This window comes from Carassius carassius, chromosome 25 (assembly GCF_963082965.1).
Source record: "Carassius carassius chromosome 25, fCarCar2.1, whole genome shotgun sequence".
NCBI lineage: Eukaryota > Metazoa > Chordata > Actinopteri > Cypriniformes > Cyprinidae > Carassius > Carassius carassius.
In genome coordinates, this window is record NC_081779.1 from 13661288 (window position 1) to 13683378 (window position 22091).

Here is a 22091-nt window from a genome sequence, read left to right on the forward strand (position 1 = left end):
GCACCTGTATAGTCTAAATTGGCTAACATTTTAGCTTTGTATAAAACCGCTTTATTTTTTATATCTTGGTGTCTGTTTTCATATGTCCTACTAATTTCTTTGCCCTTAAAGAAATGGACAACATACATGACAATATTTTACAGTGCTCTTCAATAAATGAACAGAAAAATTGGTATCAACAGATTGTTGGAGTTGTTTATCCAATAACCTCAGACCAACACATTTTCAAGTTTTTTTGTTATCACCAAAGCCTTCGTTCACAGTCATGTAATCCCTCAGAGATTATTTACTGAAGAAACTGTATTAAGTAGACTGAGTTTAGCCCTGAGGGCCCTGACCTCCAGAGCTTAACCCCCAAGACACATTCAAGTTGCTCCACTGTTAAGTCCCCTTCCTCAATCCTAAATCACATCCATTAATCCCCACCATCAACCAGAGTACCAGCAGACCTGAACCACTTAATGGCTTTACTGCATCAAGCACACAATTTGCTGTGTATGGATAAAGAGGAAAAAAAATAAAGAATAAAACGTTAAAGGTTGCTTATGATGAGTCAGTAAAGGGCCTGGTAGGTTTCCAGAGAGATTATATCACACCTGATCTGTTGAACTGAAATTCACATAAATACATTGGAACAAAAATCAGGTAAAAGATCCATTTGTTATTTACAGATTTGGGTAAAATAAATCTCTTAAACTATTCTAGGCAAATGTACAATGCTTTGTCAACTCGAGGGAAACATTTCTTGCTCTGTTTTAGAATAATGTGGTCAGTTTATGTAGACAGAGAAGAAGCATAGAAAACATTCTGAATATGTTTTTTTCAGACCTTAGAAGGGAATATCCAAATCCCATATGTGCTTGAGCTACATAAGATTATGTATTTTGTTTTTATTTGTAATATTCAAATCTATGCTCTCATTTGTTGTCATTTTTTACTTTTGCCACAACTGGCACACATTTCTATTTAGATTTACTGAAACAAAACTGCTGCGTGAGAGTTTAGTAAGGGTTTAGTAAAGAACTTGTCACATCTCTCTCAAGGTAGATCAGTGAAACGTGCATTTATTATGTATTTCAGCAGAATTTAAAGTTAATCAGTTATGTAGAAAAGTGATGCATAAAACATCAAAAAAAGATTAAATTTAATATTTTTAAACTCGCCCTGCCTGCAATTTAAGAAAAATATATTTTCCTCAATATGACAATGTTGTTTCATTGAGTTCACCTGCTACCTAACAGTTATTATAAAATAATGATTTTGACATTTTAATTAACAAAAATGTTCTAACATATGGATAAATATTAATATCTAAAAGTGTCAAACTATGGGCAACCTTTGTTTGTGATACAATAGCCCCACTTTCCTCCACACTGTTTCTGAATGCAAGTTATTCACTTCTAGCTTTGTACCAAAACATGAAACACATGGCCTATGAATTCATTAGGTTACAAATAAGCAGTTATATTGATTATCACTGAAAATAATATATTTTGCTATACACACTGATTTGCATTGTGTTTAGCTTGTCGAGGGGGAAAAAGCCACTGAAATTCAATATGCAGCGACAGCTGTGCTCGTTCAATAGATGGAGCAATCGAGCTCTACAACCGAGAGAAGCACAGCAGCTCAGGGACTCACCCAAGCCAATGGAGAGAGAGAGTCTGTGCCCGCGGTTTGCAAACCGTCAGTGTAGAAACTGGCAGTCAACCAGCACCTCATCCCAATAGCACCTGCACGCGGCAAATCACAGCTGAAGATAAACAAAAACATCTCCGTTTCTTCTAGAAAGCGGGACAGATCGCGGAATATACTTCGTAAAAGACACATTTTACGAACAGAATGAAGAAAAGCCATTTGGTCAAAAGGGTGAGAATTTCATCCGTCAATGATGGTGGAAATTTAGATTTTGAATGCTGATCATTTAAAAGTTAAATTGAACAGTGACTGAATGTACAGCACAATTGTTTGTGTTCTGTTTAACGTTAGTATTCTGTGCTTCCGTAAATTAATTTAACAATGACTCCTTTGTTATGAAACGCCGAATGTGAGACCGTTACACTTCATTATATGCTGTTGTCACTCATTTAATTGACACATCTTTTATTCTATTTAACAGAATATTTAATTAGCCACACCCTTAATTGACTATCTGACAGTAAATCTTTTTGGGATATATATACCCCTTATATCCCATATACCCCCTTAAATGATAGACGGCGGTAGAGTAAAATTTGACTTTTATTAGGATGCAATATATCAGGCCGTTTTAATATCACAGACTACAAAAACAGATTCATATTTATTTCTTTAATCAATTTTTTTATATTATTATTATTATTGTTACTAGTAAGTAATCCAATACTACTACTCTGTCTTTTTAAATGTAGGCTACTTTTAGTGCTTATTACAATAGTGAGTCCAATTTAATTAGACATTCGGCACTAGTCTATTTCTTAGTTACAAGTCACTCATTAGTTACTAGGGTATCTATTCCAGTTTTAGTAGTACTTATTAGATAATATTAACTATTCAAGACACTAATATGTAATCCAGCGTAATATGACACTAATATGAATTTCAATTGTGTAACATTTTTCACTAGTCACAATTGTTTTTTGCTTGCATATGACAGCAAATGGTTCAGTTAAAAATCTTTTCTAGATTAAAAATGTTACTAGTAAAACATTTTATATGCACTAATAAAGCTACTGACAAAACTAGTAACTAGTAAGAGTGCTAAGTGTTTGAATATGTCACGAGACCTACTAGGACTTATTAGTTAAAATACTAGTGAGAAATAGGCCAGTTAATATTGGAAGAGTTACTTATAGTTATATTAATAAAAATAAGTATTAATATAACAGATATGGAATAAATGTTATGATGATTTAGCACAGTGCAGTGTGACAGAGGTCTATTTGAACTCAAATTCTATATTGTAAGAAGGGCGACACATTAACCGGGTCATTGTTGACTTCAGGATCTCAACCAGCCATCATCCCAACCAGACAAAGTAGGCTGGATCCGCAGGTTCAGTGGCAAAGGAATATTTAGGGAAATATGGCGAAATCGCTTTGTGATGCTTAAAGGAGATCATCTGTACATCTTTGAAAAAGAGGTAAGTTATTAAGATTTTAGTGTCAAAACATGCATAATCATAATGATTTCATGCTTAAAATGATCCATCAAAACAATGAGGGACATTTTCCAAAAGTGTCAGATTTCCAAAAGTATACCATGTCAAATATAGTGATTATATAGTGAGTTATGAATGTTAATAATTAATGTTTGCCAAAACCTCCTGCCCTTGATTTAAAAGTAATCAAAGTAGTCCTTTTGACATGCTATCATTTTCTAAAGAGTATTATATAAACACTGAAAATTTAAACTAAGCTGTGGCCTCAAACCACAAACAGCATGTGAACCTGTGCTTGTGTCATGGACTTTGTGTCAGCGCCTGTACCAAAGATCCCTGAAGGTTCTGGAAGTTGCTTACAGATATTCAATTGAATTTAATTTCCTGTTCATTGTAGGAGCAACAAATCTTTGCAATTGAATCATTTAATCACTTGAAGCATGTGTAGAGGAATGGTTGTAATTTTCATGGAAGTGTAGCAGCTTGTTTCTGTCACTGCCTGTAGGCTTTCATCAGTTTCACAGAACCATCACATAACAGCATACCATGATGGAAAACTATACAGCTGTGCCCTGGTTTTTGACATAAGCGATATATGCCGCATATGCTTTATTCGCACAGCTGCTGTCTTTTGGATGACATTGTTATTTACACTAAAGGATTCAAGACCCAGCTGCTTCCAAGCATCCCCAGTGAGCGAGAGAGACACTAAATCCAGTGTCACACCATCATAAGATACTGGCCATGAAAAAAACACTCTCAGGCCATCCAAGATGTTGATGAGTTTGTTTTATTAATCAGAACAGATTTGGAGAAATTACATCTAGCTCACCAATGGATCCTTTTCAGTGAATAAGTGTTATAATGAGAGTCCAAACGGCTGATAAATACATCACAATAATTCTGACTCCAGTCCAGCAATTAATCTTATTAAAACAGTCTTATCGGTGCACATTTTCACTGGAGAAAGCAACATTTTGGATAGTCGGATGGAACCATCTAAACCAAATACGTTAACAAATTTATTGATGCGTTTGTTTCTAAAAACAGAGCTTTTCACTTAAAAAGATGTTAATTATCTTGAACTCAAGTTGTGTGGATTACTTGTGGGTCATTGGGATGTTTTTATCAGCTGTTTGGTCTCTCACTTTGATGGCTCCCATTCACTGCACAGGATCCATTGGTGAGCAAGTGATGTTCATCATATTTTCTTCATATTTTCACAGTGTATCCCCATTATTCAGTGGAATTTAAGTTGTAAAATGAGACCGAACAGATTATTAGCATTCTGTGTACCTACTTCAGCCTTGTGAATTCTTCCTCCGGTCAGGCAAGCAAGGTTATTTATATAAAACCAGAATACAATGGCAGCAGGTTGCATTAGTCTGAGTATGTGCACTACAGGTCTGTCCTCTAGTGACTGCTGCTTGCCTTAAGGCTGTGTGTATTGTGTGCCCTGGCTGTCTATAGTACTGATGGCATTATGAGCCGCTGAACTTGACTTTCCTTCAGTGCTCTAGGTAGACCTGTTCTTTCCAGAATAATGACACTTGACATAACTCTTCAATTGATCTCACTCATATAGCATAGTGAGGCACACCTCATGCAACATGAGTCGTAAAGGGTCCGATCCTTTCTGACTCCCAAGTGAATCATTTGAAGTGTAGATGTAGATATGTAGACAGCTGAGCATCTAGAACTGTGTTCAAATTGCTTCTTTTCAAGTTCTCTCTATATATGTGGTGTAAATAATTGATGCTCTAGTCTAGTATTCACTATATTCAGGCTGATCAGTCCTGGTTAAGAGTGCATCATGTGCAAATGGATCATATGTAAACGTGCTGAGGATTTACCCATAAACACTGTAGATTCACAGACATCTGTAGATGAGTCTGTTTTGCCCAAAACATCATATTTTCAAGATACTGTAGTGTTCAACAATAAGGATTTGTTTGTAGTGTCGTTCATAAAATGTATAGTATTATCACATTTTTAGCAGTGTTTTTACATCAGCTTGTACAGCTTTTACAGTTCACATTGCCTTGAAAACCAACTCTACTCTGAGGTAGCATCAGGATAATGTAATATTCATAGGAGTACTCTTTACAGAGGCTGCATTTTAGTCCTTACATCTTGTTGTGGATGGAGTTACCTTCTTCAGAATGAAGATGGTTGGTTAGTGGGTTATTTTTGGAGGTGGTTAATCCAGAGATCAGGATGGCCCCCTGCCGGGAACGTGCTGTGCCAACACTGGGGGAGTGAAATATTTATGTGGTGAAGAGAGGCCAGGCTTTTTTCCACCAGGGGTCTTTTGCCCCATATTAGCATTACTAGTACGCTCTTTCTCAGAGTGTGCGCTCACTCACATTAAAATGTGTGACCCCAGGAGGCCATCTGGAGGCATACGGTTACACAGATTTACCTACATTTCACTCATTATTGTAAAACTGGTTGATTTGTAAATTACTTTAGTAAACATGACCTAAATATGATATTGTAGAGTCATATAATGAACAGGCTGGTTTGCTTGTGCTTGCTGTTTGATCTATGATCACGGATCACTTTGATCTTTGCACTTTAATCTCAAGCTCACTGACATCAAATTCCTTTGTTACATATTTCCGTTGTATTGGTGAATGCTTGGTAACCATGACATTAAGTCTTTTTTTTTTTTTTTTTGCTCTGTGTGACATAACATAGTGCATGCCAATATCTAACATTGCGTTTTTGTGTTTGTCTCAGCAAAAACCCTTGTGACCCTCATTGTGGCTCTGTGGAATTTAAAGTCCTACTGTGGGTTTTTCTTCCCTCGGGTTCAGTGAAATTTAAATATTTTCGACAACAGTCAGCTATAATGAGGACTGACCTGTCTTAAAATGAGGCATTTTAACAGATGGGTCACTGGTTGAATTAACAGAGGAAGAGCTGAACTAACTGAAAACAGTTTGGGACATCTGTCTTGATTTCTGATGAAAAAGAACACCAGTCACAATTCTTTTCCTTTAATATTTGGCATGTGTGATGTTTGTTTTGTTCTTGACGTTTCATTTTTCATCAAATATAAGAAACCTTGGTGATCATAAGAACTGAAAAAAAAAACATTAAAAAATCTTACTGATCCAAAGTCACATTTTATTATGTTAAGCCACCATTAGACCTAAAATAATTTGCATAAATTAGCAATTATGAGCAATTAAGTTGTCAATGAGAGGTATAATTTGATATACAAAATATATTTAGTCGTATAGGCTATGTTCTATCTATTGTTCATATATCCTTAAATACGAGTACAAATTTTTTATGATTTAGTGTTCTGTCAGCATATATTGAGCCCATAATGATCTCACAGCAGTGTTCTGTTGAACTAATTAATGCTGTCCTTGGAGCTGTCCATAATTCACTGTTGTCTGCACAGTTGGCCTGGAAAAGGACTGCTGATGATTTCAATTATTGATAGCTATTGTTTGTAGCTTCAGGCCTGGTGATGGCCTGTGTCTGTGTGCTGATGCTGCTGTTCTTGTGTCCAGATGAAGAATGATGGGAAGACTCATGAAGTGTTTGACCTGGCACAGTACGAGCGCTCAGAGGAACTGCGAAATGTCAAGAGCCACAGTAAGAAGAATCACAGTAAATTTACCCTGCTCCGGTGCCAACATCCTGGAAACAAGGTAAGAACAAAACATTGTGATGTTATGGGTTAACAGTGTACAATTCATTCTGTGCCTCTTTTACTTTTGTGAGGTCTGATTTTAACCAGTTTCTTAATTTATTGCAAAGATGAATCTGTGTCAGTCAACATCAAAGTTCTTTTCGATGAAAATTTGAAAGGATCATATCCTGCATAACTTCACAAACATTAAGATTTTGCAATAAGGAACTGATTCCTTAAAGAAAAGATCAAGGAAAATTTGTCTTTTTATTTTTTCAAAGACCCTTAAAATTCATGTCTAAAAATTCTAAGTACCACCATCATTCATTTCAGAATCTTTGATAGTCAATATTTTCATATATTTTTACTCCATTAGAGCCCCAGTCTTGTATTTCTGGCCGTCAGTCCAGAGGAGAAGGAATCTTGGATCAATGTATTAAACACTGCTATTACCAGAACTAAGAATCGTGTGCTGGATGAGGTGACTACAGACATTTCATATATTCTTTATTTATTCTTTGCTGTTTAATGCTCTTCCTCCCACCTATATTTTAGCTTTCCACTCCTTCAGTCTCTTCCCACATTCTTCCCTTTCATTAGTCATTTTCCTGCCATTATTTTGGTTTTGAACTTTTAGAAAACTTTAAATGTAATTATTTCACAAAAGTAATAAATGTAGAAAATATTATTATATTATTATTATAATTTTTTTTCTTCAGATACCCATGAAAAACATTTCAGCTAAGCACTGTTAAACCAACTATATCATTATACTGTATTGTATATTATTATATGTTATTATTATACACAAAACTCTGTATATGTATATATATATATGTATATATAAGATTGGGTTCAGTAAGTTTTTTTATACATACACATTATAAAGCACAATAAAGTTTTCTAAACTATATTTTAAGTGTTCTGAAGCCATCTCACAGTTTAATGTGAGGTACAGGTAAATATTTAAGTCAAGTTCACATCAACTCTTCTCTTCGCTGCTGCTGTCAGTCATCCTCCACTCAGCATTCAAACTGCGTAACGCGTTCGGTAATGACAGTCAAGATGATGAAACTCTTTCCAAGATGATTAAATGTTCAGTATGCTGCAGTATATTTGATCTTTAAATAAAGATAAGTGGTTTTGCATAAAAGGAATTTATCTTGCTGGAGTTTTGTACTGTTTCTAAATAGTGTAAATTTCTCCCAGATATCTGGTTAGATTACAAGACTGGAGTAGAGAGCACTATGAATTATTTGTCACGAGCACAGTAACTGAAATTTAAACTGTTAAAAAGACAAGGCAAACGCACATATTTAATACACTACTTATCTATATCTCTTCACTTTGTTCTTTGAACCTCGTTGCGCATAAGCGTTTTGCGCCGCTCTGTATTTGGAGCATTTATTATTATAATACTTTTGCACAATTGCTCATTTTTCTAGAGTAACTTTTGCTACTGGATTATCCATTTACCTAGTTTATATCGGTATTGGCAGATACTCAGAATCTTTGGTATCGGATCATTATTGGTTTTGAAAAAGTGGTATTGAACCAGCCCCTAATTATTATATTTTATTATTGTACACACAACTTTGTATATATATATATATATATATATATATATATATAAAGATTGGGTTCAGTAAGATTTTTTATGTAAGAAATTTTTTTCATTAAGAATTTGTAACGAGTCAGCTGGAGGTAAGTTGAAGAACCCATGTGCAGTTTATTTAGACTTGACTAATGGACTGGCACACAAACTCACCAGATGCAGCAGATTACACTGAACAAAGCCAGACAATAAAACATGAGGGCTATATACAGTGGGTACGGAAAGTATTCAGACCCCCTTAAATTTTTCACTGTTATATTGCAGCCATTTGCTAAAATCATTAAAGTTCTTTTTTTTTCTCATTAAATGTACACACAGCACCCCATATTGACAGAGAAAACACAGAATTGTTGAAATTTTTGCACATTTATTAAAAAAGAGATACTGAAATATCACATGGTCCTAAGTATTCAGACCCTTTGCTCAGTATTTAGTAGAAGCACCCTTTTGATTGAATACAGCCATGAGTCTTTTTGGGAAAGATGCAACAATTTTTTCACACCTGGATTTGGGGATCCTCTGCCATTCCTCCTTGCAGATCCTCTACAGTTCTGTCAGGTTGGATGGTAAACGTTGGTGGACAGCCATTTTCAGGTCTCTCCAGATATGCTCAATTGGGTTTAAGTCAGGGCTCTGGCTGGGCCAGTCAAGAACAGTCACAGAGTTGTTGTGAAGCCACTCCTTTATTTTAGCTGTGTGCTTAGGGTCATTGTCTTGTTGGAAGGTAAACCTTCGGCCCAGTCTGAGGTCCTGAGCACTCTGGAGAAGGTTTTCGTCTAGGATATCCCTGTACATGGCTGCATTCATCTTTACCTCGATTGCAACCAGTCGTCCTGTCCCTGCAGCTGAAAAACACCCCCACAGCATGATGCTGCCACCACCATGCTTCACTGTTGTATTGCTTAGAATTAAGGCCAAAATGTTCTATCTTGGTCTCATCAGAACAGAGAATCCTTCAGGTGTTTTTTAGCAAACTCCATGGGGCTTTCATGCGTCTTGCACTGAGGAGAGGCTTCTGTCGGGCCACTCTGCCATAAAGCCCCGACTGGTGGAGGGCTGCAGTGATGGTTGACTTTCTACAACTTTCTCCCACCTCCCGACTGCATCTCTGGAGCTCAGCCACAGTGATCTGTGGGTTCTTCTTTACCTCTCTCACCAAGGCTCTTCTCCCCCGATAGCTCAGTTTGGCTGGACGGCCAGCTCTAGGAAGGGTTCTGGTCATCCCAAACTTCTTCCATTTAAGGATTATGGAGGCCACTGTGCTCTTAGGAACCTTAAGTGCAGCAGAATTTTTTTTGTAACCTTGGCCAGATCTGTGCCTTGCCACAATTCTGTCTCTGAGCTCTTCAGGCAGTTCCTTTGACCTCATGATTCTCATTTGCTCTGACATGCACTGTGAGCTGTAAGGTTTTATATAGACAAGTGTGTGGCTTTCCTAATCAAGTCCAATCAGTATAATCAAACACAGCTGGACTCAAATGTAGGTGTAGAACCATCTCAAGGATGATCAGAAGAAATGGACAGCACCTGAGTTAAATATATGAGTGTCACAGCAAAGGGTCTGAATACTTAGGACCATGTGATATTTCAGTTTTTCTTTTTTAATAAATCTGCAAAAATGTCAAAAATTCTATGTTTTTCTGTCAATATGGGGTGCTGTGTGTACATTTAATGAGGAAAAAAATGTACTTAAATGATTTTAGCAAATGGCTGCAATATAACAAAGAGTAAAACATTTAAGGGGGTCTGAATACGTTCCGTACCAAGTGTATACAAAGAGACTAATGACAAAAAAGGAACACCTGGAATAATCAAGACAACAAACCAGTAGGTGTGTTCAACTTGAAGCAGCGCTGAGCAGACCCTCAAATTAGATGTCCTACACAGATAGTTCAATGCAGCGCTGCTTCAAGACGAACACACCTAATGACAGAACAGAGAACCCAGATGACCAAATCAACCAATGACAACATGACACATTCACAAGGGGAACACATGGCAAGATCACATGAGAGAACAAGGGAAACACATGACAGGAACATGAAACATGGATAAATATCAAAATAAATGACATGGAAAACAATGAACATGAAACAAAACCCAAAACCAACATTACAGAAATGAAAGGTGGAATAGGTGATTGTCTTCAGAAACATTTTTGTTATGATTGGTTAAAGTCTCTTCACATCCCAATAGCAATCATTAAGTTAAGTGGTAAAAATGTGACACATGATGTATTGAAGTAATGCTGTCTCTGGTCATCTAGTCTGTGTGCATTCATATGTTCAGGAGGCGTGGCTTTGGACAGCTATTTGCGGGGAGGGTGGGATGTATGCCTTCAGTGCTATCAGGCTAAAGTTAGCATTTTCCAAGAAGTCCTACTGAACCTTTAACATTTGTATTCAGCAAGAATGTATTAAATTGATCAAGACTTACAGTAAAGATTTTCACATAAAAAAATTTGCTATTTCAAATACATGCTATTCTTTTGAGCTTTCTATTTATCAAAGCACAATGGTTTTAAAGATTGATAATAATAAGAAATGTTTCTTGATCACCAAATCAGCATATTAGATTTCTGATGGACCGTTTGACAATGAAGACTGAAGTATTGACTGCTGAAAGTTCAGCCACCATCAAAAGTAATAAATTACATTTTAAAACATATTAAAATAGAAAACTTTTTTCACAATATTACTATTTTTACTGTATATTTTATGCAGCCTTGAGCATAAGATACTTATTTTCAAAGTCTTCTTTATAAACCACAAACATTCAAATGAGCTTCTTGTATTTCACTGAAACTGAACAACTTTATTTGTAGGAAAATATTTCACAAGGTCTTGTTTTCACTTGTAAAATCACTGCATTTCATATACCAGAAACCACTGTGAATTTAACATCATCAGCATATAGCACATTCTATTTATAAATCTGCAAATTCATTTTCATACCAACAACTGCTGGATTAAACAGAGATTAAAGGGAGACTAATTAACACTCATATAGTTAATTTTTGTTGTGTAAATTAGAATCCAAATAAGGCCGCTGAAAAGGACTGTGTTAATATAGTAAAAGTGATCTCAGCTCCAGTTTTGTCTCGTTTTCTTCTGCAGGTGATGTTTGAGGAGAAGAGTCTTCTGGATCACCCTACACGCGATAGGGCCAAGATCCCACTTGGGCGCCGTTTGCCCACGCGGGGTCATCTCATGTCTGTGGTGGGTGGCTTTCTTGTTTTGACTTTGATTCAGATGACTGTTGTTGTATACTATTGTGCGCCAGTGGAAATGTACGGACTTCATGGCACTAGGTATAGTTTGGTGCAGTATTGATGAAACTTATATGCAGCTATTTATAACTTGCCTGCATAACAGATAATCCAGAAAACTCTACTGAAACTATTTAAAAGTATTTTTCCTTATTTAACAAGTTTTACACACAAACCTTTAATGTGAATGTGTACTGTATATGTGAGTGAGTGTGTTATCTTTCAGCTGTATCGCTCTGACTGGGATTCTGTTATTTGATTTATCTGCCGTTTTGCATCTAAATTGTCAAAATACGTTTTATGACCCCCCTAATAAACATTTGGATTTTTTTAATTTTATTTTTTAAAGAAATTAGTTTTTATTATTTGTCTTTATTCTGTAAGGATTCGTTAAACTCAAACAAATGCTGCTCTTTTGAACCTTTTATTAATCAAAGAGTCCTTTTTAATGTACTCAACCATTCAAAAGTTTGGGTATGTAATGTGTTTAAAGAAATTAATACTTTTATTCAGCAAAGAGCAAATATGCATTAAAGTTGATTAGAAGTGCCACTAAAGACTTAAATAATTTTACAAATGATTTTTATAAATAAATTATGTTCTTCAGATTTTTCTAAAAATATTATGCAGCACGACTTTTTTCAACATTGATAATAATATGTGATGATAATGTTTCTTGAGCAGCAAATCAGTAGAATGATTTCTGAAGGATTAGAATACAACTTTATCACAGGAATAAATTAAAATTTTGAATATATTTAAATAGTGAACATTTCTTTTAAATTGTAATATGTAACAGTATTTTTTGTTTACTGTATTTTTGAAATTCAGCCTTGCTGAGATACTTAAAAAAAAAACATGTAAAAAAAAAAAATCTTACTTATCCCAATCCTTTTACATTTACAGAAATTTGGTTTAATATTTTTACATTAATACATACATTTTTTGAATGAATCAGTTATAACGGACTTAGGGTTGCAAAATTCTGGGAAGTTTCAAGACTGCAAACTTTCCATGGGAATTAACAGGAATATATGGGAATTAATGGGAATAAACTGGAAATTAGCAAAATTGCAGGAACTGGAGACTTAAATGTAGTTGATAAAAAAAATCTTGCAGCATAATCTTGGTTAAAACAACCTGATTTAATGCAATTTCAGTTAAATTTCTACCCTACACACTGCTCAATCACATGCACACAGCACACTGCTTACTGCAGGGCTATTGAGGCCACACCCCCTACATGCACTGTGCTTTCCTATATAACATGAACAGATCATTTCTTGAATCCTGCACACAAAATATCAAAATGTCCATCTTGGTACGTATTTATGTAAATTACACTAATATAAAAAAAAAAAAAAAAAAAAAATATATATATATATATATATTTCTTGTGCTGTGTGTAATGTACTGTGCAACTAAATTATGCTATACCATTGTTAAAACAAACCAGACTGGAACAAACATTTAGGTGAGATAATAATAAAACAATTATTTTTATCAATTTATTTGATCAAAAACACTGAACACAATAGTTATATTGCACAGTATTTCTGGTATTACAATTTAAAATAATATTTTTTCAGTTTTAATATATTTTAAAATGTAATGTTTTTTCTGTGATGGTTTAATATTTTGAATTTTGAATATCCTCCAGTCTGCTTCTTTAACAGAAAATATATATATATGTTTCTTGCTTTCCTATTTTAGACCTCTGCCTCCTCTGATGGAATGCTGACACTGGACTTGGTGAATGAGGTGGACACTGGTTTGCTTGATGATGATCTCAGACTGGAAAAGCTGGCACCCAGCCATCGACGCGCTGGCACTGATGTGTCCAGGCCGTCGGCCTCTGTTACAGATGGCAAGGTGAAAACCAGCAGCTTGCCACGCAGGAGCGAGTTCTCTTGGAGCTGTGAAAACCACCCTTACACACCTCAAAATGAGAAGAAGTTAGCTCAGGGTCGTAACCGATGTGCTTCCATGGATGACACTCTGTCCCGAGGAGAGAGAAAACCAAATAAGAAGAATGGGCTCCAGGCAACGCTGTCCCAGAGTCCCACGAGCCACCTGCAGGATCTGATAAGCCAGCGGCTGCAGAAGACTCAAGAGCTGTTAGCTGAGATTCAGGAACAGGAACCCCATCGGAGCAGGATGGGATCTTACCCCTACTTAAGAGGCATTGACTCCCCTCGTCTGCGCAACCTCAAGGGCTCTGACTCACCTCACTCCAAGGGCTCAAGCTCACATAATTCACCCCACAACAAAGGCACAGACTCACCCTCAGTAAGGGCAAAAGATTCACCTGGTTCCAAAGGGAAAGAATCTGCACATGTGAAGTCCAAGGACTCGCCCCATTTTAAGTCATTCAAATCCCCTCATTACAAGAGCGCACTTCGCTCAAAGAGCATTGATTCACCTGATTCAAAAGAATCAAGTTCACCCCACTGGAAATGCATCGATCTGACGGACAATAAAGGTTCAGACTCACCTTTGTCCACTGGCTCAAACTCGCCCTATATGAAGTCTACAGACCCTGCTTTTTTTCAGATCTCTTACTCGCACCATTTGAGGAAGGGTACTGATTCTCCCCTCAGTGAAGCTGTGGACTGGGACAGCAGGAGGCCAGCAGCTGAGCGGCTCTTACAAGAGGCCATTTCATCCTGGCGAGAAGCGAGAGAGGTTCTGGCTGAGGTAAAGGAGCTACAAGCCAGACAGCAACGGGTAGGGCACCGAAAAACTGGAATACCCACAACACCCTCACAGAATCGCTAGCAGAAAAGCCCCTGACCGAATCTTCAGTCAGTCATTATGCTTTCTAATACTTGTGAGCCTTTACAATGAATGCAAGGAAGGGGAACAATAGATGGAACTTTCCAGTGCAAACCAGTGTTCTGTTTTATCTCAGTCTATTGTTTATATATTAACTGTTGTTCCTCTAACACCTCAACCCTTTGTCTTTGCACTTTGACTCTTTCAGGGCTGTACTTCTTCTATTTGCATCGGTACTGTATAATGTTACTCATGAATAAACTGGTTTATGATCTGCTTTTTGCAAAAAAAAAAAGCTCAGGTGAAAAAAAAATGTTTGCGAGGAGTGGAATGTTAAGCTTTGTGTGGGGAAAAAGTGTTTCAGGTAAAGGTTAAAAGTGGACTTAAGACCCAAATGCATTTTGAAAAGTCGATACTGCGCAGGTAGATTAATTATCATTTTTATTAGCATTTAAAAATATTTATATATTTTCCCCCAAAATTACTAAATGGACACATTTAAAAATGTTATTGATAGCGGTGGATAATGATACAATTTTCAATATACAAGCTTTTGATTCCATAAAGTTTTTGATTCGATATCAATTAATTTGGTCCATTTTGCTTGCAGATTATTATATTATTATTATATTATATATATACTGTTCCAATTCTTATGGAGGGCACTGTATATATATATATATATATATATATATATATATATATATATATATATATATATATATATATATATATATATATATATATATATATATATATAAATATATAAATTCTCTCTCTGCTAATGATGTAAATTGTACAGCAACTTAAGACTGATTCAATGGTTAAGTCTTTTTGAACTGTTTATTGAAAGAATGACTCATAAGAGTTATTTTTCGACTTGGGAATTTGGCTACACTGGTTAGAAAGATAAACGGAAAGATAAATCTTTTTTTTTTCAGTCACGCAAATGTATATGCCTAAGAAACAGGCTTTGCTTGGTGAATCTAGCAAGTAACCGCTCTTACACTTAAATTGCATCATTCTAAGTTAAATTTTTCATAAAGCAGGTTGGCCCCTCATTTTAGAGGCCTGGTGTTGTTTTGAATAATTACTGTACTGCATTCCATCAAAGAATACCTATGAATAGGCTACATTGTGATTTTTAAGAAGCTACTTATTAACATATTTTGTCTGTCTGGAGGAATAGTAATTATGAGGTCATAATTACAGACCTGATCATCATTTTCTGATATGGTTTTGTGCCATCTAAAATAACTTAGTCTATTATTGTAACAGAAAATGCTCTATGATTAAAGCTTTTATTAGGAAACGCAAGTATTAGATTATGACTGTTCTGAAAGCCCAGAGCTCATATTAGATAGACAAAATGAGCATAAATCATACACCACTAAATTAATGACTCAGCTATCCAAAGCAGGCTTGACGTCAGCATGCCAGGTTTAACATGAAAAGCTTATTCACATCAGTGAATATGGCTAATTAAACTGGTTTAAAGCCAAGTGAGGTGTAGTGTACAGCTTTTAACTTCATCTACCACCTGCTTCTCCTCACATGCTCTTTAACATTAAAGACATTTACTGATCCAGCATAACACAATTTCTATAAAAGTGACATATTATGATAATGTGACAAAACTAAAAAAAATTTTTTAATCTTTATTCACTGCTCTGTATACATTCAAACTACCAGTCAAAGTTTGAAATAATCATAAGTAACATTTTTTATGTTTCAGAAAGAAGTCTCTTATGCTCACCAAGCTGCATTTATTTGATTTAAAAAATACAATAAAAACAGAAAAATCATGAAACATTATTCAATTTTATCCTAAATATATTTAAAAATGAAATTTATTCAGCAAGGAAGCATTATTTAATAAAAAAAAATGACAGTAAAGACATTGATAATGTTACAAAGAAAAAAAGAGGACAGTTTCGAATAAATGCTGTTTTTAAACTTTCTATTCATCAAATAATCCTGAGAAGAAATGTATCACAGTCTCCACAAACATAAAGCAGTAAAAACAGTTTTCAGCACTGATAATAACCATTATTAATAAATGAGCACCAGTAATAATTAATAATAATTGAGCTCCAAATCAGAATATTGTAATGATTTCTAAAAGATTATTTGGCACTGTGTTTTTGATCTATTAATTGCAGGCTGTGTGTTATTAATTCAAAAACAATATTTTAAACCTTTGACCTGTAATTCATTATATTATTTTATATTATATTATATTATATATAGCAAATTAATGCAGCACATCCTTTACCACTTCTGTTCAGTGAAGCAGTAAATGCATTCAGTCTTGAGTAACAGCCTGTATACACTATACATGTTAGTATTCATAGTGTACTCATGTGAAACATCACTGACACACTTTAGGGTATGATACAAAAACGAGTCATCCTCTCGGCCCTACTCCAATCCAGGATGAATCCAGTTCATTATGTGGAGCTTGAAAGTCTTATCATCAATATCTGTGGTATGGCTGAATGCAAAATTAAACTTTTATAAAGGGAAACTAATGGTTAAAATTTCTCCAAAATCTACTCAATGACTCGCAATAGCTTGCAAACATTTCTAAAATGCATTTAGTATTCTTAATTTCATGTTGCAATATTACATTTCTTTTTTTTCTAATGCACTATATGAATTGCATCATAAAATTTTTTTTATGTTTGCCTTGTAACAATTAACAGGCAAATCTAATCAATGAGCACTACTTGAAACACATTTTCTAATGTGTGTGAACGGATTCTGCTGCATGACTAGAATAAATGATTTATATCCCACTCCCCTTTGTTTCTCAATTCTCACCATTCTTAAGAAGCTTGTGGGCCTGCGAGGATCAGCACTACATTTCCTCACAGAAAAACTGTTTAGTTTTGTAATCAAACAGAGATTATGTAGCATCCAACATGGCATGAAGGACTGGTGTACATTTAAAGGACTGCTTTGCTTTTTTATTGGGCTCATGCTAACATTGTTACAGAAGCATTCTGAAGGGTTATTCTGTATGAAGGGCTCGTACTTCAGCAGATGAGCAAATGATCAGCAACACCTGATTTACACTGAGGCAACCTCTTCATCTGAGCAATGAGAGCGTGTATGGTAGAAGAGAAGGGGGTGGGGTGTTGCTTTGTGACTCCTTAGCCTTGCAGCATTTGGTTTTGGTGCACATCTACTGATTCAAATAGATTACTAGAGACATGCCAGAGACGTTATTATTTGGTTTGAAGCCTGAAGCAAATGGTATAGTCTTGCTCACCCTAAAATTGTATTTCTGCTTAGGAGAAAGGCTTAGAAAGAATGGCTGTTGAATGTGACCTATATTCACAAATAGAACAGACACAGTGCCAGCACAGCGTGGGATTCATATGGTATTTGTTTGTGCATGCGTTTAATAAGTATGATGTATGCTCAGTTAATCAAATTAAACAAGTTCGCTTCATTAAGGTGGCTCGGATGAATTTAGTTTAATTTACATATTTAGGTATTAATATTTTTTCCAGATAACAGTGCATTAGAGCAGGGTCTCCCGAACTTGGGTTCATGAAGAAAGTCAAGGTAAACATGCATTTGGGAATGCGAAGTGTGCTAGGTTTACTTCATTTGCATAATTTCCAACATTTTGTGGACAGACGTTTACAGCATTACAAGCTTGAGGATTTGGAATATAATAAATAATAAAAATGACTAAATTAATGATTAAATATATTTTACAGTGCCATTGTAATTTACAAAAGTTATATAATTACAGGTAAAGTGGTTTGATTCTAACTGAAGGTCTAACTGTAAAAACAACACTTACTAATAAAAGATTAAAGATTATTGGTGTGTCATGTGACCATGATATCAGAAATCATGAACATGTGAATGTGTACTTTGAATCTGTAGCTTTCCAAGCTACAAGATATAAAATAGTTACACTACAGTCATTAAAGATACTTAAGGTGCAGTATGTGAAGAAAAAAAAAGTAAAATGTCATTTTAATTTGACTGTCCAAAGCAAAATATAGCCTAAGGGTCTGATTCACTAAAATTAATCCGACTTTTCATTGCTACAAAGAGAGATGAAGGTTTAGGTAAGTACATTTGATTACAAAAGCGATTTAAAAACTATGACTAATGTAACATGAATACATTATCAGGCACATCCATGTGCCAGTAACTCCTAGCAGAATACATTCAGCTAAAAATATATGTCTCGGTCACTGGTTTTATTTCCAGTTCCAAATTGCATCTCTGTTTCCACCTTTCAACAATAACATTGCTTCCTCCTTTTGAGAGCGGATTTTCCCCAGTGCGAGTGTTGTGTGGATGCTAGCAACAGAGCTAAAAATACATGCAGTTTTAATAATACCACATGATAAAACACAAACATGCTATATAGCGCTCTGGGAGAGCAAAGGCCTAAACCTAATGTGTCATTTCTCTCAGACCAGCGCACAGTGCACATGGCCACTTATAAAAATAACATGACAACAGAGAGCTTTTAGAGAGATGCTGGGCTTTGCATATTTAAGGGATGAGCCACGCCACATGTAAACACTTGGACAGTCAACTCTGGGAGGTTAATGCAAAAGTTACTCTTTTCATGATACTAGTGTATCAGTCTTAATATAAAATATTTAGTTTAACATGCATTTTAAAATTTCAGTTTCTAGTTTGCTTTTTTCTTATTTTGCATTAATGAACAACCAGTCTTACCTGTACTTTTGTGCTGTACATCCTCTTTAACAAACCATTTCCTCTTAAATACTTCCTTCAACCTTTTTGTTGGTCAGATAAAAAGTAAAGGGGATTCAGCTGTAATTGCAGGTTGCTTCTGTCCCAATCACTTGAACCCTGGGTTTATAACAGATGGTGCTGTGTGCCCTCTCATGTTTAATTAATGAAGCACACTGTAAAGATAATTATAGCTTTGTAAAATGAATAAAGACCCTAAATTAGTGATCATGTTAATGGGTATGCCGCTAGTTTAGTGTCTCCATCCAAATACGCTTTGTTTGTCTCGGTTCAATGATGTCAATGACCTCCATTTAATGTAGAGTGCTGGCAGTTTGCAAAATCAGTAAAAATGACTTCAACCCCCATGATTTTGATGAAATAATGATTGATTGCTCTGAGGTTAAAGCAAACTACATGTCGTTATGTGAGGTCTACAGATGCCTTATGTGGTTTGATTTCAGAGTAACAGCTGTTTATTGTCATCTGCATTCTTCTGGGCCTAAGCAGTATTTCATTTCAAAATCATATTTAGGTATATAAACATGCTTATCAAAAAGATTTCCCAGTCACCTGACTAAACATTAATGTTTTTATTGCTGCTGGCTGCTGTACAGCAAAACAGATAAAAACATTAAAAATCATATCATAGTGGTCCAAATGTTTCAAGCTCTATACAAGAAAATAACTATCGACTGATAAAATTTAATCAGTTTCACATTTTAAACAAGGAATGAATGTGTCTCTATTGATCATAAATACAACAGAACACCTCAACTGACAAAGCCAAGTTAAAAGCATTATACAGGAACTTGGATTGCATTTTTTTAAATGTCCATTTACTGTCTGAACAAACCAATTCACTATTATAAATCTGAATTTTTTATTCTAAATATGAGAGCGAGAGGACCTTTAAGGATGAACTGATTCACTGTAATGATTCAGACTTTTCAGTGCTACAAATGTGAGGGTTAGAAAAATGCTTTAAAGTCAGCATAGAATGGAAATTCATCACTTTTTATTTTCTAAATGCATATTACATATCTTACTATGAATGATTCATTAATTTTTTACCTTGTAATTTTTATATCAAAATGTCATAATTACATCTTTCTCTAAAAAGGACAAACCTTTTTTTTTTTTTTTACGAATCAAAGTCTGCCCCAGAATACAGATTATACCGTTATTTTGCCATAAATATGCTTCTCGAAGTACAGATTGGAGTGATTACATTTCTGTGCAGTGTATTTGCATGCCACTTTTCTTTTATTCATTCACCTCTGGCCCCTTGCAGATTTCATGATTTTATTAAATATCTGATGTAAGGTGCATAAAAAGATTTGTTAATATAAAAGTTTCCCCTGGGAGCAGTGGAGATGTTGTATCATATAACAAAAGCTGCTCATCGTAACTGCTCATCAGATCTTGGCCATTCACTGCATTGACTCCATTTAAGGCTTAAAGAAGCTCGGACATCCTGATTGGATGTTCCAACTCATCAGCTGCTGTGGGGGTTGAGGAGGTCTGCACATGGATGAGCTGTAAGCTGTGTGTGTGTGTGTGTGTGTGTGTGTGTTATACAATGTACATCACAAACAAACTCTGCTTTTAGACATAAAACATCACTGTCCTCTGTGCCAATAACTATGTTCACAGAGATATATTAACATGGCTAAAGCTTCTTAAAGCCTCCTGGGTTATTGGTATATTATCATAATTTGGGGATGATTATGTGCCCAAGACAAAACACGCAATACTAGTAAATTAGCTCCCCCAAGTGGTCTTAAGGCCATGTTACAGTGACAGAATAAGATTTGAGTTCATTTTGGATGTCGGTTCAGAAGAATAAAGTTTCAAGTTCATTTAACTCTTTGACACTTAGTGTGGCATGTTGTCATATTATTTGGGGTAAGTTGTCACAATGGAGCCTGTCATTGGGCTTTTCCCAATAGTAAAAAAATACAATTAATGGAACAAAAAACATTTTGGACCAACAAGAATTGAAATACGTTGTCTGAATGTATAGCATTTAAAGTATTTGACTGTTTGGCTAAATCTGTTATTTATGAAAAATATATTTCTGAGAAGAAGAAAAAAAGAAGCTCTTCTGTGAATATCTCTTAAAAGATAAATAAACGTTCAAGGGTGTTAAACTTAACAATTTATCACGTTGAATTGGTGATTTTTTTTTTTTTTTTTTTGTGCGTGTGTGTGCCAAAAATAGAAAATGAAAGCAATAAAGGAAACGAATAAAGACAAATATTTCAACAAAGTTCATGTTACATTCTGATCTCAAATAAAATAGTTATTTCTTTCTTTCTTAGTAGCCATTGAAATAAAAGATCGTTGCATTTACTGCCATTGATTATATGGATTTAAATTCACATACAAATGAATATGTTCTATAAATATTTGATTTTGTCAAAGTACAGTTAGTATTGTTTAATAGCTATATATATATATTTCTCATAATTAGTAATAGTCACCTTGTGAAACACTCACTTATAAAATCAATGATTTATTAATACGCATCACAGTGACTCCACCCTTCCATTGTTGTAGCTGGATTTCTATTGGCCGGATAGTGATCGCTATACTCCTGATTAATTAATGATAACTCTTAGTAACTCCGTCTGTTGATCACATGCCACACCCCTTCCCACTATGCTCCGCTGATTAAAGATTGTGTAACTCATAAATAATAAATAATCTGTACTATGCTTTACAGATGGCAGTCTAGTATAAAATTAAACTCTGCAGGCTTGTGGGGCTCAAACTAAAAGAAAAAGTCAAGTTACACTTGAGCTGGGATTTCTGAAATTATTTTTTATTTTAATTTAGTTGACTTCATTTTTCCTTTTGCAAGAACACAAAATTAAAAGATATATATAAAAACTAAACCACAAGAACA

At 35.1% G+C, this 22091-nt stretch overlaps 1 protein-coding gene across 1 annotated transcript; it reads left to right on the top strand.

Moving 5' to 3' along the window:
- Nucleotides 1-1588: 1588 nt before the first annotated feature.
- On the top strand, nt 1589-14905 carry LOC132104877 (pleckstrin homology domain-containing family O member 1-A-like). Its single transcript, XM_059510398.1, has 6 exons — nt 1589-1675; nt 2984-3121; nt 6667-6807; nt 7165-7269; nt 11520-11621; nt 13385-14905. Exons 1-6 carry the CDS (start codon nt 1589-1591, stop codon nt 14447-14449), a joined length of 1638 nt encoding a protein of 545 aa, XP_059366381.1. The 3' UTR covers nt 14450-14905.
- The last annotated feature ends 7186 nt before the right edge of the window (nt 14906-22091 follow it).